Raw genomic sequence first — 18,354 nt, 5'->3', positions numbered from 1 at the left:
GAACACGTGGACCATTAGAACTCGGAGGTTACTTGGGTTGAGCATCTCCTGACAACAGTTGTTATTATTTTGTTCCTTTGCCTTGTGTATAGTTCTCGTTGTCTTGCAAATGTTTGTAGTTTGTTGAGATTGTGCTTATAAAAGTCATTAAAACTGTTGATTGTAAAGTGATTTCCAGGATGTGCTCCTACCTCAAATGAGATCCTGCCACCTTGTGACTAACCTTTCGTGGCAAGTCTTTGTACTAACAGTCAGCTTGCAGAGCATGCGCAGAAAGCGAGCTTTAACACTTCCGCATGTACCTCCCTTTGTCCGATGTTTTGTACAGTTCAAGAGTTTAATACTTCTGTGAGTATGGTCAACAGAGAGTTACCAGCAGGACATCTTGGAAATCTTTAGTACTCTGTAAAAAGCGAGATGAAGGAGGATTTCATTTAGCTTTCTCAGCTCACTCAACGATGAGTCAAAGGTTTCTAAGGAAAGAAGCATAAAGTTTTTTTGTCTTTGGCTAGCTTTACTTCTGAAACTCATCTGCGTTTGTGCTTCACATTTGGTCTTTTTATTTTGTGATAATTGGTGTTTACAAACTGCAATTAATGCTAATTACAATCGGCACTTCCTTATTTTAGTGGCACATTGTTATTTGAGATTATTGACACACTTATCACCAGCATGTTTTTTCGAATTATTCTTGGAATGTTATTATTGGCATTTTATTATTTATGCACATTATTTTGTATTGTCAGTTTATCTTAACACTGCATTATACATTTCTACCGGTCCTGTTAGATATAATGTATTTCTCAGGATGAGCCATTTAAGAGACCTCCTCTTACTCTGTGTCTTTAAAAATCTGAACTCTAAAAAGTTAAACAGTTTGACACGAGTAAGTAAATAGTTGATTGCATTACTCGTGCACATAGCTAGAAAAAGAAAACAGTATTTTAGTCATGAATTGTGCACAAATTTCATATAACTGTAAACACAGCGAACTCACTCTTTCTCAGATAGTTCTTGCGAGCACTTTCATATCAAAAGTAACTGTTAAAGCCATGTACTCCCCATTTTCTCGAAGATTCCCATTTATGAGCTAAGAACAGAGTAAGAAATTTGTGACACCTGCCCTATCCTTCAGCCTCTTGCAAACTTGCTGAACACAAACCTTCAGAGGTCAAGAACATTACTAGTGGTTCTGTACATTGGGTCACTGAATTCTTTCCCTTTGCTTTCATTATATTTATGCTTTTTTAATCTCTGACATATTTAAATCCATTTTTGGGAACATGTGTAGCTGCGCCTTATTTATTGTATGAATCAAAAAGAAAGTTTACTCACTAGTGAGATCAGGAAAATTGTTGGGTGTCTGTGTCAGTTTCTAAGTGTGTCAAGCTTCTTGTCATTCAGTGGATGGATACTTCCACGATTGGGCCGATTGGAGCACGTGCACAGTCACGTGTGGTGGTGGCAGCCAATGGCGAAACCGTGTATGCCAGCCGCCTCTCTACGGAGGGCGGACCTGTGTGGGCGTGGCCAATGAGACTCAAGCTTGCAACTCCTACCCTTGTCCAAGTAAGATTTCAGATCATGAAAACAGAATTAAAATACAAATCATGCTGTTCAAGACAACAACATGTTAACACATCTGTGTGCAAGTAACTGAATGTAGAGTGTTTTGACGGAAGGGTGTTGGCAAATTATATATATATTATATAAAACGTCTTGTAGTATGTTTATTTGTACCACATCCTCCTACATAAAGATCATATCCTGACAATGACAGTCCAATACTCTGCTATCACCTCAATCAGCAATCTAGGTAAGATCAGATGTTGATGGTGCTAGTTATATAATATTTCTCATTACTCATGCTCTGTCAGTTGACGGCGTCTGGCAGAGCTGGTCCAACTGGTCTGTCTGTGACGTCACTTGTGGCGGCGGAAGTCGGCTGCGCTCGCGAGTATGCGTGGATCCCAAATATGGCGGCCAACCGTGCGTTGGCTCGAAAACAGAGAGCACAGGGTGCGCGAACAATCCGTGCCCCAGTAAGTGTGGATTCAGTGGGGGAAGGAAGATAAACTCATGTCTCCGGCTTTTTGTCTAAACGCTTTGCAAATCCTACTATGTGGTCAGATAATAGCTCATCATAATGCTTTTTACCATGCACATAGTTATAGTATACATTTCTATATTAAAAAAATAATAACAAAATAGTAATATATTTCTACTACTTCATCCAGTCTCATGCTTTTATTACAGCATCTCTGGCACAATTAGCTTTTTATTGATGTCGACAGAAAAATGCAATAACTTAAGAAACAGGCTTTTAGTATCATCAGCTTTGAAAATGCTATTTTTCTTATTTTATGTCCTGGATGTTTGAGGCTTAAACTTTTACACATAAATTTTTAAAACAATTTTGGCTGTTATAATTTAGCATTGTTTTGAGGCTAGCACCTAAGTAAAAATTTATGCATTTTTTTTTTCTCGTAGAAGCGAACACCTCTGGGAGGTTTATATTAGTTTTAGCTTTTGCTTAGTATGAGCTTTAAACTTAGCTATTGCCTGTTCTTGCCTATTGTCACTGTAATATTCGGTAGACTTTACCTTTTCATTCTAAACAAGTACGCGTAGAGAAAAATTCGAGTAGACATTTTATGGTGGCATGTTTTTATATATTTATTCTATTGCTGTAGTATCAACAAGAATGTACTTCTCTTTATGAAAAGGCATGCTGTAATTTCAGGGTTCTCAACCTTCTGCATACAGTTCTGCATGCCCTCCAGAGCTCGCGAACCCACTTCGATTGCATGTCTTAGGCCTTTTGCACATCGACAATCGCTGGACCCGCACTCTTGGACTCATTTTTGACACACCCTTGATGCACTCTCCACTTTCACTTCATCTACTAACGACATGCACTTATTCAGAATTCTGTTTCCGCTTTTCGTTAATCACTGATAGTTTGATTTTCTTTTACCATCGTGAGCTTTATTTGTTCGGAGTATTTTGTGAACGAGTTGCAAAAGAAGCTGTAAACAAATCCCTCTATAATGCTCACATCCATGTACTAATATACTTAAAACAAAAACGACTTGCTGACTGTCTTCTGAAAGATTCCTGCTGCTGTAAGCATCTTCATAAGTAAAAGGTTTTAATATATTGATGAAAAATATTTTAACAATCTTTCTTAGCTTCAGTGAGTAATTTTGGTTTCTCCTGCTTTTGAAAAGAATAGTAAATACATCAAAATGCAGCTGACAGTCAATTACAGTGCATTGGAATAACAGATTAAAATTGTCTTTGTAATGCCTCTTACGGAATCGTTTTAGAAGATCATTTTGAGCAACTGTTGTTGACGAGTAGTAGCAGGACTAGCAAACACTGGCTTTGCTAATTCCAAGCTACCAGAATCGTTCAACTTTGACAACTTACCTTCGCTCTGATAACAAACAGTTCCCGGCAATTGGTTGCCATGGACACAGTGGAGTACATGCACTCTGACGTGTGGAGGCGGGGTTCGCGAGCGCTCACGTGCGTGTGACCTGACGGTGCACGGCAACCTCACCGCCCCCTGCATCGGCAGCGGCTACGAGAAGGTCGCGTGTCACACCTTCGCCTGCACGCCTTACGGTACGGATATATAGCAGGATATAGGGCTAGCAGCTTCAAGCTGCTGGGGAAGTGGGTAGCCTTATAAGCACGTGCAATGCAATATGGTCTCCACCAGAAAATTTAATATCAACAACAGCTGACAGTGAAATAACAAATAAATACATTGGGAATAACAAATACAGCAACACAGAATTGTAAATATATGACACAGTGCTGTGTTTGTGCGTGTTTATATGCATATATGATGTCTGTGTGCTTGTGTGCGCATGTCTCCTAGCCCGCACGTGCACGGAGTGGGCCACCAAGGGTCTGACTGTGAGCACCATGGCAGACATCGACCCCGATGGCACTACCGGAGGACTGTCGCCTATTCGAGTCTACTGTGACCTGGCTGCGCAAGGGGGCATCGGGGTTACTGTCATCGGTACAAGAAGCCAAAGGCTCCTTCCTTCTCTCCCTCCATCCTTCATTGCTTCTCTCCCCTCCTTTCCTCTCCTACCGCCTCTTTTTCATACACACTCTCTCTCTCTGTAAAGCCATCTTTACCTTCTTTGTTTCACATTGTAGTTACATGTATCTCGAACGAGAAATAGTTGTCTCCACGAAACAACATTGCATTGTGCAGCGTGGAAAGATCTTTAGAATGACAGACACGAATGTATTTATAGTATGTGATGTCATACAGTCCTGCTCCACGTTTCAATATTATAAACAGCGAGTGTCACATTTTTTAAAGTTTTCGTGGTATTTCAAACGTAGGTGTTAAAGCTAAAAAGTACTTTGCTTTCATTGAGAGTAAAATTAATTATTAGTAATTACATTCCTTTAAACTCTGTTCACTATCCTGAATGGTATCTTAGCTGACGGTCAATGCCCATGTCTCGATTTGGGTTCTTTCGGACATTGGTATGTTCTGTAAGCTCCATATTTTTTATATCTATATCTTGATTTATATATGTATATACATTTACATACTTCTATACGACTTTTGAATACGTATTTCTGTCTTTTAATGAGGCCCGCTGGATTATTAATCCTTATTTCTGCATCTTTAAAAGATGTTTGTGATTCTCCACATGTATTTTTGACATTTTCGATGTTAACTCAGGGCACGACAGCGAGGAGCGCACACAGGTACAAGGGTGGGAGGGAGCGTGCGAGTACAAACAGCCAATCACATACAATGTCTCATTCGAACACGTCAAGGCCATCATCGACCAATCAGCTGTGTGTATGCAATTCATTCGATGGGAATGCAAAGCTGCTCTCATTCATAACCCGAATGACAACCAAAGGGTTAGTCTTCCATGTAAATTGTTGTTGTTGTTGTTGCTGTTGTTGTTGTTGTTGTTGTTGTTTCATGGTTACAAAGTTAATTCATTCCTTTATCCTCCCATATTTAAATTTCATTTTAAAGTCAAATATCTATTTCATTACAGTCACACCTTTAATCCATTTTTTAACGCCAAGTATATTTATTTCATAAATATTTTCTAGTTTTCTATTCAAATCTTGATTACTTTATTTAAATAACTTTACTTCAGTTAACATAAAAGTGTTGAGGGTTTTTATTTTCTGCAGATCACTACTGGTTGGCTAACCAGGACTGGGGCTCTCGCCGACTACTTCGGCGGGGCCTTACCCGGAAGTGGTAAGTGCGCATGTGGAATGACGTCATCGTGTGCCGACCGTGATCTGGCCTGCAACTGCGACTCTAACGACGATGTGTGGCGGGAGGACAGCGGGAACCTGACCTACAAGCCGGACCTTCCGGTCACTGCCTTCGTGGCAGGGACACAGGTGAACATTTTGAACCCTTTCTTTGGTGTTCCTAGCGAGGGTCATTCGGTGAATAGTGTTGAAAGGGTTAATCTGAGCTTAACGGATAATTCTTGAGCTGTGCTTGCTTCCTGCACTGGATGCTGGTAATTGGAGAAAACGGTTTTTTTTTAAATGAAAGAACACACACATACACACCCAAACATTGCAGTAACATATTTCGCTAGGAAATCATAGATTACTTATCTGCTGAAGTAGCGGCATTATATTAAGAAATAGAAGTAACGAACAACGATATTTCGATGATGAGAGGAAGCTTCCCTCTTCGACGATGACGACGACGACGACGATGATGATGAGGAGGAGGAGGAGGAAGATGTGGTGTGGTGGTGTTGATGGTGGTGGTGGCTTATATAACCGAGCATGACACTTATACTGTTTTTACCTAATCATAATAGCGATAAAAAAATTAAAAAATGAAAAGGCGAAAATCAACGCGAGACAGCTGAACAATCATACAGTCACTAACCTAGAAATAGAAAATGTCAGACGGCTCAATAATGAACTAATAATTTACGAATCAGAAGCATGTTTACTTAAGGGGCTCACAGGGTACAGATGTCATTTGTTTGTCAACCACCAATATCAAAGGAGTTAGGCTTCGTTTCTTCACTTAAAGTTGCTCAAAGAATGTTTCACTGGGCCACAGTTTCGGAAGAGTCATTGCTATTGTAATCAACAGCAACATCTTCATTATAGGTGGACAAAGGAGGACGGCTATGGCACGTTGGGGCCCGTCGAGTGCTACGGGGCCGCCTGACCGCGTCAGCCAGTCCGTGACGGCGTCATAAGTCACGTGACAGCCAATCAGACCACCCGCCATCTACTTGAATGCTCTCACGTAGTCACAAACTTGATCTTTGCTGTAGATGACGGGTGCCCTGAGGCCAGTCACGTGACTGTAGATCATCAACCGCTTAGATATGCTAATGAGATTAGTGTTTGACGTAGACAGAATAGAGTTTAATTAATGTTGTAGACATATTATCCTGGACTATTGTGAGTGTGTAGCGTTAGCTTATTCCAAGGAATGATGCTATTTATCACTCTTTTTCTCCTCTCTTTCTCTCTCTCTTTCTCTCCCCACCATCTCATACCACTAGTCGCATTGCGATGCTGCACTAACATGTCTGTTTGGCGCTAACAGGTGACGATAGCGCAGAGCAAGGCTGGTACACGGTCGGCGAACTTACATGCAATGGCTTGCTGCGGGTTGCTGGGTGATCATGCTCGAATGGCGCTAAACGAACTCTACGCATGCGCGGCAGACCACAGCTCCAGCATCCGCGAAACGCTCTCTCCATGTCCCAAGCTTTGGGCAGTCCCACTCGCCAGCTCACCGCTGCCTTCTGATTCTCTTCACTGCTCTGTCTTCTGTGGTTTTCTTTCTCTTTTATTTTATCTTTGAACTAAATATGTGCCACTCTGAGTATTTGTTTTTATTTTATAACATAAAAACATGTAGTTCACAAGAAAATCCGTGGAGCTGATGCTGGACGCTGAGCAAACTCGTTTGTTTTGCTTTGGTTGGTTGGTTTGTTTGTTTGTTTGTTTGTTTGTTTTTTTTGTTTTATTGTTTCAATTTTTGTCCGTTTAATTTTGTTGTTGTATATTTGTTTGTTGTTTATTGTTTGTGTTGTTCTTGTTTATTTGTTTCTTTCTTTCTTTGTTTTTTGCTCCAAATGTGAAAATAAAGAAAAAGATTTGTCAACTTCTGCTTCAGCGGTCTGCCATGCAATATCCAAATTCTTTGAAATAAAAAAAAACCTTGTTATGCAAAGCGCTGCGAACCAGCAGAAGCAGACCAGCTGTCTACCAAATACGTGCTTGCGACGAATGCTGCGATCCTGCGGACAGAAGTGACAGCAAACAAACCTACATACGGGACATCAGACAACATCTCTACAGAAATTCTTTGTGTCAAGTAGAAGAAAAATTTCCTGTGCAGCACCATGCGACAAGTCTCTGCAGCGATCATCTTATTCCCCAGCCCTCGTTAGCCACGCGCTGCCAGTCCGCGATTCAACCAGTCGCCATCCAGCTCCAGCGTGGAACGGATGCACCGATTGGCGTGCGCTGCTTGTTAAATGTGTTCTGATTGGTCTGTGCATGTTTCGTCTAGGTAACTTTAACGAGGAAGGTTACTATACGCTGGGCGCCATGCACTGCCGTGGCTAGAGATGTTCTCTCTGGCATTTATCTTCACAGGCCTGACAAGGGACTCCACATCACTGCCTGCGATTTCCTCCCACACTGTCCTTCCTTCTCTCATCTCTCTCTCTCACATACACACACTTATTAGCTGTCACCAGCTGTTCTCTTCTTATCTCTTGGTGTATAGATGACTATAATGCTGAGCTTGTAATGTGAGTGTGCATACTTCAACAGCAGAATATCGTGAAAGTTTTTGAATTAATTGTGTAACAGTTTCCTTCTGTGTATTTTTGTCTTTCAGTTACCAGAGTTTAAAGTGTTTACATAAAAAGTTACTCAACTGTTATTATCATATTGAAGAACACTGGTTTTAATTGATCGCTTTTTCTCTCTGTTCATCCACTTCAACCACCTACTAGCTACTTATGAGTGGTTTATGTTTATGATGAGTCTTTGTCACCTTCTAGTGTGTTTTCTTCTATTTGACGTTGTTTTTTTTTCTCTTGGTCTGTTCCTCCATTCCTTTCTAGCATTCTGTCTGTCTTTCTGTCTGTCTTTCCTTCTGTTCTTCTGTCTTCTCCACAGAATACATTTTTTTTCTCTTGAGATTCTTCTACCTTTGAGCATAAAGTATATTGATAGCAGCACTCGTAAACCACTTTGTCTGTGTTGTATTCTTTGTGTTGTGTTTAGCAACTGAAAAAGTCAGGGTTAGTACAGGGTCAGTGCAGGGTTCCTCACGGGGCTCGCTTCTTGCACAAGGAAACTGATTTGATGACAAGTGTAAGAACTGAATCCCGTGAGCTAAGTAAGAGATGACTAGCACTTGGTGTGTAGTAGGAGTGTCACTGATGTCTTGCTTTAGCTTACTTGTTCAAATACAATTCTGCTGAAAATGCACCGGAGTCTGTCTTTGAAATGATGTGTGAACAAACAGGAATTAAATGAGTGAACAAATAGGAGTGAATGAGAAATATTTTGCATTTACTTTCTTTATTTATTTATTTTTATGGTGATATATTTTCTTGTGTTTCTCTCTCTCCCTCTCCTTCTCTCAGTGACGTTTTTCATTCTACCAAGCCAGACAACATATGGAGCGAGAAAAGCTGGTAAACACGAGACTACAAACAGGACATTAGTCAGGGATCATCACGACAACACGGCCACCCATCATTATGTGGGCATGACCCGTAGCCACACTCAATTCAGACACATCAAACCTTGAAGTGAGCAACAGAAAGGCAACAGCATCCCACCAGGGGTCGGTGTTATGAAGTGAGGGTAGGTCTTGTCCCCAGGGTCAAAATGGCGTCTGGTTCCCAAAGTTGTACAACAATGTGAAGACCCCCGGGCACTACTTCATGTTTCTATCACTTTATAACCATGACATCTGAGGGGTCTGGACACCTCTTTATATTTTATACAAAATAATCTTGAGTTCCCATTATCGTCCCGGAGCTAGGACTAGGCTTCATAACTACAGCGGCAGGGGCCGTAAATCCGAAGCTGTAATAAACTAACTTTGTGCAACAGTTTGTCCAAACATATATAGATATATATACAAATACCTATTTGTAGATTGATTGAATGATATTTTTTCCAATTGACAACTTTGAGTTTGTTGTTAGTAATAGGAAAAAAAAGAACGGTGTGACAGTATGGGACACTAGAAAACTGAAAATGTGGCAAATTGCCTTTGTACAACAGTTTGTCAAAACAATATATATATATACATGCAAATATGTATTTGCTCATTTCTCGAATGATAGATTTTTCCATTTCTACATGCATCCACTGGCCTGTGACGAAAGCGCCGAGAAAACAATATATGGGTACTTGTGTTGAGAATTAAATGGCTACAAACATGTTTAGTCCATGTTTACAGACAGGACACGCCCTTTACAGTGTGTGGACGATGAAATCCCACCAAACTTTACATTGAGAAGATATAACAGTGTGCGGTTACACATAAAGTGAAAGAGAAAATAAACTTCCAACATCATTCAATCCCTGCCCCCCTGCAATCAAGTGTCATTTACTTTAGAAGCAGCTCGAGCGTGTCTGAACACAATGACAACACCAAGTGGGGTCGGTCAGCACAATATTGTGCATAGAGATCTGTCATCAGATTAGACAGAGGAAAGAGAGTTTTGCAGTGGGTACATCTGCTCTCACACCCGAAAGCAGTAAACAAGTTATTTTTAGCAGCAAATGTAATATGGAGTCAAAGCCGGGGTCAAAGCACTTTAACATAATGAGCACACATATATTCAGGGTATGTATTCAGTGTACCTTTCATTTGATTGCATGCAGGTCAAAATTAAAAAAACATCAGTGAGTAAATAGTCATTTGCATAAGACAGACTGTAGCACAAAGGCAATTAGCTACAGCGGCCTAACTACGCCCCCTGGTGTCACATGGCTCTCGTCCTCCAGGGGGGGGGGGTAAGTAACCGGGTGCAAAACTCTACTATAAAAGTTCCCGACTACAAGATTGTGTTGGAGTACTGATGGTTTAGCATCTTAACTTGTCGACAGGGATTTACGAGGTATGTCTTTTGCTTTGCTATCATATGCTGAGTCAAAACATGGCTTCCTGAAGATTTCGAATGTTTTCTATTTCCCAGAAACATTGTTTACAACTGACAGTAGATGACCTGAACACAGAAAGAGTATCTAAAGATTGTAATTTCAGCTCTTTTCTACACTATTTCTGGCGTTTATACTTTCATACTGCAATCATAAATGACCCCTGCAGACCTAATCTATCTGATTAAATTTCAATTCCTCTCAAATTATGGCAATGGTGTTGGGGATTATTTTGTAGCATCAGAAAGACATATCTAAGACTAAGCCTCTTACAACTGCAGATAGAGTTGACTTCCCACATAAAACTTATTCTTTACACCTCCATCAGATCAGTTCCAGACACAGACATTCGCTTCCAAACAGCCATCATGGTCTCTGGTGGACGTCCCCTGGCGATATTGATGTTGTTGACACTGACTCAGGTACTCAGTGCTCTTAGAGTCAACAAACGTGAGTAAAGCTTCAGTGTATATCTTTCATACATCGTATTCCTTATTCTTACTCCATTATTTCACTCTTAGCAGAGGATATATAACACAAGAGCATAACTGATAATTTACAATACTACTTTAGTAATACTACAACAACAAATTAACATATACGTCCACTCCTAACCATAACCTAAGACCCTACATCTACAATTTAATATCTTACCCTAACGAAACTCTCCTCAACGTGCGTCTGCCCTCGCTCCATCTTTGTGTCTGTCAACTGAAAGAATGTGACTAAACCGGAAGCTTTGTACACACCTGCCTCGTTTTAGTAGTTAACTGGAAAAAAATGTCTGCCAGCAGTCCAGTAATGCAAGTTCGTGATGAGACCTATTGTTAATTTTTCACAATTATTCCATGTAAACACGTAAACACCTGCTGATGTCGCTCAAGGGTCAACGGTCTGCTACACTGACCTCGGCTGCTTCAGCACCGATGCTCCCTTCACCAGCAAGGAGCGCCCCATCTCCTTTCTCCCGGAGTCTCCTGAGAAAATCAACCCCACCTTCACTCTTTACACCCGCCAGTCACCTGCTCAGGGCTACCTGCTGAGGTCAGGGGACACAACAGGGTTAACGAGGTCGACATTCAACGCCAGCCGACCCTCCAAGTTCATCGTTCACGGCTTCCTCGAAAGCTTCTTGGCGACTTGGATGAAGGTAAGTTTAATGTTGAGCACAATAACAGCAAAACAATGGCATAAAGAATTGCTGAATCAGATTCAGGACGTGATTACATCTTCTGTTGGACACAAAGAACGTTGGTCTTCTGTCAGACACCTGACAGGATATGTCCACGTCATCAGTAATACACCTTTCAGGTGTAAGACACTGCTCAAGACCTGTCATTGCCTTCTACAGGACATGAAAGACGCACTGCTGAGACAGGGGGACTACAATGTGGTGGTCGTGGACTGGGGATCAGGATCCTTCTCTCTCTACGGACAAGCAACGGCCAACACCCGCGTCGTGGGCGCCATGATAGCGCAGCTGATCATGTTCATTCAGGTGAATTCAAAGAATATTCAAACAATACACATGACCTAGCTTCCAATATATACTGTCTACAAACATGATGAGCTGATCAAACTTGAACTTTAGATTCAAAATTTACAGGGTTGTAAGAAAAAAAATGTAAATAAGTAGATGTTGTTGTTTAGAACACAACAGGGGCACGTCAAGAGGACATGCACATCGTGGGACACAGTCTGGGTTCGCACGTGGCTGGCTATGCCGGAGAGAGACTCCAACACCTGGGCAGAATCACAGGTAACACGGTCCTTAACACTCCATCATTCTGTGTTTTCTTCTGTCTTTCCTTCTAACTGTTTTATTTTATTTTCTTCGTGTCACGTAAATAACAATGTTCGTGAAATATCTAAATATTTGTATTTTTGTAAAATATTTTTGCTCGACATGAGCAAGTAAACATTTTAATGGCATTCCTCCTAATACCTAAACAATAACGGTCGAGATCATTATTTTAAAGGATTGTACAGGATTATTCAGTAGTAGGATTGTACAGGATTATTCAGTAGTAGGATTGTGCAGGATTAGTTGCAGAGTTGCGTACTATTTCGTCTATTTGTCAGGATTCGACACTATCAGTAGGTTACTGCATGATACAACAGTAGCCGGTGGTAAGTATAAAGCAGGATATGTAAACTGAATGTTAGAATGACTATGTCGCAGGATACACCATTGTTTGTTGCAGGACTGGACCCTGCTCAGCCGTACTTCCAGTACACGGACAAGGCCGTGAGACTGGACCCCACCGACGCCCTCTTTGTCGAAGCCATCCACACTGACGGCGACAACTTCTACAGCACAGAGCTCGGTAACAGACTCACTGCTCCTGTGTTTGCATGCATGAACGTGCGTTTGTGCTTAATTTGATTCTCATGTCGTATTTAAAATTGGATTTATAGATAACATTGAGAGAACAGTAACAAATCAGCTACATAAGGATGTGCTTTGAATGAATGAATGAATGAATGAATGAATGAATGAATGAATGAATGAATGAATGAATGAACGAATGAATGAATGAATATGTGCAACTGAGCCATATAACATTATGAAGTAAAACTTACTTAAAATAAATAAATCCTTAAACTGCAGGCCTAGGGATGTCCCAGCCCTGTGGTCACGTGGACTACTACCCTAACGGAGGTCACGACCAGCCGGGTTGTGACAAGTCCCCCATCACACACCTGGAGGAGAACGGTCTGTACCTGGGTCTACGTGAGATTATCGGGTGCAACCATGCGCGTGCCTACCATCTGGCCATCGACTCCATCAACAGCGCCTGCCCCTTCCTCGCATACCGCTGCGACAGCGAGGACGACTTCAAGGTGAGGGCCGCTAGGGGGCGTGAGCGGCGTTGAGTTGCGAAAACACATTTTGAATTTTAGGTCTTTAGATAAAATAGTTTTATCCAACGTTTGAGGATAGCTTAAAAGTAGTTTCATAAAAACATTTCTAAATAGGCTTGTACAAGACAGAGTTAAGATTCAAGTGTGTGTGCGTGTGTTATTCATGTGTTTGTGTGTGTGTCTAGGCCGGCCGATGCCTCAAATGCAGTGATCAAGATTGCAGACACATGGTTCTGACCTCTGACCCTGTCAAGCTACCCGCTGGTGCCTCCCTCCTCAAATACTACTTCCTGACCGGCGACCTCTCGCCTTACTGCCGTCAGTATTCACTGTTAGTTAAACAAACTACTTATGGTTGTCTACTAAGGTCATAACATTATAAAGCTGATAATATTTTGGTGAGCGAGTGTAAAAAATGTTTACCTACATTTCTTCATTTGAACCAAGCTAAGATAATTGTGATTGTTTCCATAACTTTAATGTACCCTTGTGAGTGTCATGGCGGTGCCTGTGAGCACGTGACTAGCAGGTGAGGTCGCAATGGTGCAGGCTACCACTATCGACTGTCCCTGGCGCTTGCCAAACCCATTGGGAGCCAGCAGGAGCGAGGCACGCTGTACGCCACACTGACGGGCACTTCCGGTCAGACCGAGGAAGTCAAGCTCACCAATGAGTAAGCGGCACTCTTTTTGGGTTTTTTTTCCTCTACTGTGACGTAGATGGGAGCGATTGGTCAAACACGTATACACGTGACTGTGTACAGAAATGCATAGTTAATATATAGCCCTAGCTTGAGCCTTACCAGAAGCCAATGGCGTCGGAGCCTGTGCGAGAGCAGTGTGATGCAGCGCACGTGACCCAGTTGACCCGGCTGTGACCTTAGGGGGTGAGGGGAAAAACAGTAGAGAAAAATAGTTTATTTTTAACTATATAATTACTAATGATGAAATTTGTGATGAAATTTTTATTTCAAAAAGCAGTTACCTCAGGTGCTCAAGCTGAAATAAACGGCTAACATTTCAGTGACGTCTACTTCAACCCCGGAGAAACATATACTTACGTCATGACGTCCAAACTGCTGCTGGGTGACGTCACGAGCGTGGAGGTCAGGTGGCTCCAACACTGGGCGCTCCTGGACGTCTCCTCGTGGAATTTTCTGGGCCTTCGCCACCCCAAGCTGTACGTGGGGAGGATTGATATCACCAGCGGGGAGACTCAACAAAAGTACGGCACGAGCCTTCATCATCATCATCGTCGTCGTCGTCGTCTTCTTCTTCTTCTTCTTCTTCTTCTTCTTCTTCTTCTTCTTCTTTCCTGTTCTGTTCTACTGCTTCCTTGCTTTCCTCACTTTTACTGTCTTTTGTTACATTAGTCGTCTTCATTCTGTAAGAAAATTTTTTGGTTTTGCTTTGTTTTTGTTTGTTTGTTTTTGTTTGTTTGTTTGTTTTTTTGTCTTTTGATTGTTTTACTGCTGGTGATTCAGTAAACTGTTTGGGTTTTTTTTCTTAGTCGTTCAAGCAAAGGTATGCTGCAACTGCTGTTGTTATATTATTATTATTATTATTATTATTATTATTATTATTATTATTATTATTATTATTATTATTATTATTAAAGATGATGGTGTTTTCTTCTAGCTCTACCTTCTGCGGTCAGGGCATCGGTGTGAAATCGGATCAAAAGCAAGTGTTTTCCTCCAAATGCTGACTTGGATAACACAAATTAGTCTTGATGTAAACACCTGTGGAGTAAATAAACTGGTTTTAACAGTCCGCGTCAAGTGGTGTTGGAAGTCAAAAACTGAGAGATTGACTTGCGTTTGATATAAAAGAACATCAGTATTAAAGACAGTAACGATGAGAATGTACAAAATATCAAACGGAAACTATGATATTAAGGCCTGAAACCCACATCCCAATCTTTACATTAGTTCGGATTGTGTGTTTATCGCATGCCCATGTCGAGTTACTCCAGGATCACATCCAAATAAACCACAGTAAACCAGTCGGGGGGATTCAATTTCCGCCGATACCCGGAAAACCAACTAATTTTCAACAGTGCAATTAGTCAGTAAAACCTGTCGGCTCTATCCGCTGGGTATCTCTACCCCTGGAGGGAGGTCCTGCCCGCTCTCAAGGTAGTGGGGTCGGCTTTGGTGTAATTAACTGATTATTGCCGCCAGTGTAGTTGATTGGTTATTGTCAGTGGATTACCATTTCCAAAGAGGATACACCTGTTGTTGATCACAGAGACACAAACATCGATCCCTACCATTTCCAAAGAGGATACACCTGTTGTTAATTAGAGAGACACAAGCATTGATCCCTACCTGGCGATGAACATTCAGAACAAAGAAGGAAAGTCCTTCAAAGCTAATGTAGGGAGCCCACCCTTGTGACAGATGTTTGTCAGTAGTAATGTGACATTCGCCCCCAGATACGTATAACATAATGTATGAACACATATGATTTCGCTGACTGTTATTAAAAAATGTAAAATATTGTCAAAAAGTATTTTTAAAAAAATCCGCGTTGATACAGCAGTGTTACATACACTCGACCGAGAAGTGTGAGCGACAATTAATCACAGTAATGACAATCAGTCACACAGACCAGGTATTTACTTGCTCTGTCAACTACAACTGAGGTCAGTGACTGGTGTTACATGCGGGATCAGGTCTTGTGGCGATTACGTCACCCGGGGTGACCTGCGGCACAAGAAGCGACCCCAGGGGGTCACAGTCAGAGACTGTAATCAATAGAGACTTAATTAAGCTATCTTTCGAAGGCAGCAAGTCAACCACTGTAACCTACCTCTCCAAGATAGATTATCTTCCCCATTCTCTAATTGGTATTGGTATTTTTTTTTTTTTGGCATGATGATGATGATGAATATCAAAGACAGTTTATATAGTAAGTATAAAAATGCGGAATAAGTGTAGATACAAACCGACTGATGACAGTTGAAAACAAGCAGACGACAGGCAAGTATTACTACTGCCTGCCAGCCAAGCCTGACTTTGATTAAGTTCAGAGATTGAAAACACTTTCAGTTGCAGACGGTTTTTGATTTTACATGCTTTGATACACACGTAAACCTACTCCTACACCTATTGTAGGATAAAAAGATGCAGGGGTTGGTGGGTTTCCAGCTCTGATTGGTCAAACGTAGTCCGTTCACCTATCGCTGTTCACTCTGTTCACGTTGTGTGGATTCAAAAGGTGGACACGTCCAGGGTCGCCGAGACAACACGGGGCAGACGACAGTTATTTTCACAGTATATAATAATATGCTTACAATTCGATTGTCAATATCTACATTTCATTCAGTAATTTAATCTAGATTGCAAACATTGGGACAAGTGCACTAGGATCTACATCACTACTTGAACATTGAGTTGTTTACTCCTGAGTTGTAAGTAAATGAGGAAAATGACGTTAAGGGTTGAAACCTCAAGTACCCGGTTGTATTGAAAAAAATCACCAGAGTAAGGAATGTTAGGTCAACCTTTCTTAAAAAGATAAAGAAGGAAAAAATTCTGCTGACCAAGGGCGCAAGCCCGGGTACAGCATCCCCTGTCCCCACCACCCTCAACCTCTCGTCAGGCCACGTCACCAGAGAATAAAATGATCAACTTACAGTGTTACTAATTTGACTGCATTTTAAACAAGTGACAGCTGAATACAAAAAATACAAGTCTCTCTCTCTCTTCTTTTATGTCCTACCCCCTTCCCACAGGCAATGGCCTACTCTGAATAAAATCAAACTGAAGTCCCTCCCCACACCCTGATAGGATAGTACACCACTGGTGGCAGACCTTATGATGAGGATCACTGAATGACTGTTACCAAAGGAGTAAGACTGTCACAGTAGGGGGTTCCACCTGGAGTAGGAGGTAGCTTAGTCCTAATCTTAACCCCTAGTCTCGCTTGGGGAGTGAGTATGGAGGACATCAGGAGGGTCCCTCACATCATCAAGCGGCGGGTCATTTCTCTTTTTGTATGTATGTGTGCCTCGTGTCTTCCGCGCTGCTTCGTATTCTTGCCCATCGTTGCGAGATATCAATATTTCTACTCCAGGACCATACAACATCAGGATCGTGGTGTTCTCACTTGCTTCTGAAGATGGGTAAGTAGTGATGCTGATTAATAACCATCGTTGACTTTTTGGATGCATAAAAGGCGCTCTGTAAAATTGGTTGCACGCTGTCTGTCTGTCTGTCTGTCTGTCTGTCTGTCTGTCTGTCTGTCTGTCTGTCTGTCTGTCTGTCTGTCTGTCTGTCTGTCTGTCTGTCTGTCTGTCTGTCTGTCTGTCTGTCTGTCTCCATCTCCATCCCCACCCCCACTCCATCTACCTGTTGATGTTCATGGCTTCAAATTTGTTTTTACCGGATGACGGTCTGTTGCTCATTGTTTTTCTAGTTTTCTCTCTTTTTTGGCTGCTCATAGCACCTCAGTTTGATTCCTGTCATGTTCCCAATACTTAAAATCTGTGGCACACTGTGTCTGTCCTGAAAAAAGTGAACATTAATCCGAGTCAACCCAGCAGCGATTGCCGACCGGTCACAGTTCGTCACGCATCATGAACACATTTGAGTGTCCAGTGTAGAGTAATAACTGTTGGTGATAAACATCTTCGCCCACTTTCATTTTAAAATAGAACTGAACATACTATCATTTATACTAATAAAATATGCTAAATACTATGTAGAAACATCTGAAGGATCCAAGAGCTCATCCGAGATTACTCTTTCTTCATTTCGCCTCTGAACTCAGCCCTGACTTGCCAACATACTCCTTATTGTCTGGTACAGGCAGTGTTTTCACTTGTACTAGCCCCTCAAATATGTTGCTTGTCCCCACTGCTATTCCATGAACCAACAGTTGTAAAAGAACCGAGATTTGTGTTTACGATGTTTCGCAAGAGATAATCTCTCTCTCTCTTTCTCTCTCCCCACGGCCATTTAACTCTGAGTATCATCTGGAAGACTTTGGTACTAATACTAATCAACTATCTCTTATTCAGTTTTTTTCACACAAAATAGATTAGCTTAAAAGTGAATCTTATATACTTTACAACACAGTACACGTTCATGGGTTAGACACTGAAAGGGAAAAGCCAGGAAAATGTTGTTGGGCTTAGATGTCAGATACTGAAGTTTTCAGTCAAGTCCGTAAAAACATTTTAGGTGAGAAGCGGATGTAAGCAGCGCTGGAGGAGATTCATTCAGCTTTGCAGTGAGTCTTTGTGTCATACAAGAGATCGTTGGTCCGATGACTTATTATACAACAATTA

At 41.5% G+C, this 18,354-nt stretch overlaps 2 protein-coding genes across 12 annotated transcripts in view; both read left to right on the top strand.

Annotated features, from left to right (window-relative positions):
• Window positions 1–8,491, top strand: part of LOC112574070 (A disintegrin and metalloproteinase with thrombospondin motifs adt-1-like) — a 32,072-nt gene extending 23,581 nt beyond the window's left edge. For 5 of the 11 annotated variants that reach the window (XR_003101344.1, XR_003101345.1, XR_003101343.1 and 2 more), the window contains one exon: window positions 1,405–1,538. Coding sequence is in view for 6 of the 11 variants with exons in the window: in XM_025254900.1 (XP_025110685.1) it covers window positions 1,405–1,569; window positions 1,878–2,042; window positions 3,454–3,630; window positions 3,890–4,036; window positions 4,721–4,908; window positions 5,194–5,412; window positions 6,599–6,859 (1,322 nt within the window). In the remaining 5 variants the exon portion in view is untranslated. Of the gene's footprint in view, window positions 1–1,404; window positions 1,570–1,877; window positions 2,043–3,453; window positions 3,631–3,889; window positions 4,037–4,720; window positions 4,909–5,193; window positions 5,413–6,150; window positions 6,944–7,573 lie in introns of those variants that run through there. The other 6 variants (XM_025254900.1, XM_025254901.1, XM_025254898.1 and 3 more) reach the window with 4 other exon arrangements.
• A 1,552-nt stretch (window positions 8,492–10,043) lies between these two features.
• LOC112574085 (pancreatic triacylglycerol lipase-like) lies at window positions 10,044–14,832 on the top strand. Its single transcript, XM_025254942.1, has 11 exons — window positions 10,044–10,154; window positions 10,523–10,644; window positions 11,079–11,344; window positions 11,546–11,692; window positions 11,845–11,953; window positions 12,399–12,521; window positions 12,806–13,038; window positions 13,245–13,377; window positions 13,609–13,732; window positions 14,083–14,283; window positions 14,697–14,832. Exons 2-11 carry the CDS (start codon window positions 10,563–10,565, stop codon window positions 14,764–14,766), a joined length of 1,488 nt encoding a protein of 495 aa, XP_025110727.1. The 5' UTR covers window positions 10,044–10,154; window positions 10,523–10,562; the 3' UTR covers window positions 14,767–14,832.
• The last annotated feature ends 3,522 nt before the right edge of the window (window positions 14,833–18,354 follow it).

The sequence above is a fragment of the Pomacea canaliculata genome, linkage group LG10 (assembly GCF_003073045.1).
Source record: "Pomacea canaliculata isolate SZHN2017 linkage group LG10, ASM307304v1, whole genome shotgun sequence".
Taxonomy (NCBI): Eukaryota; Metazoa; Mollusca; class Gastropoda; order Architaenioglossa; family Ampullariidae; genus Pomacea; species Pomacea canaliculata.
Note: the sequence above shows the minus strand (reverse complement) of the source record. Positions and strands in the feature narration are given on the sequence as shown.

What these genes read in the sequence shown, in the direction of transcription:
- LOC112574085 (XM_025254942.1), top strand. Translation starts at nt 10,563, where the DNA reads ATGGTCTCTGGTGGACGTCCCCTGGCGATATTGATGTTGTTGACACTG. An exon ending in AGCTGATCATGTTCATTCAG is followed by an intron (nt 11,693 to 11,844) that starts GTGAATTCAAAG and finishes GTTGTTGTTTAG; the next exon opens with AACACAACAGGGGCACGTCA. An exon ending in ACAGCGAGGACGACTTCAAG is followed by an intron (nt 13,039 to 13,244) that starts GTGAGGGCCGCT and finishes GTGTGTGTCTAG; the next exon opens with GCCGGCCGATGCCTCAAATG.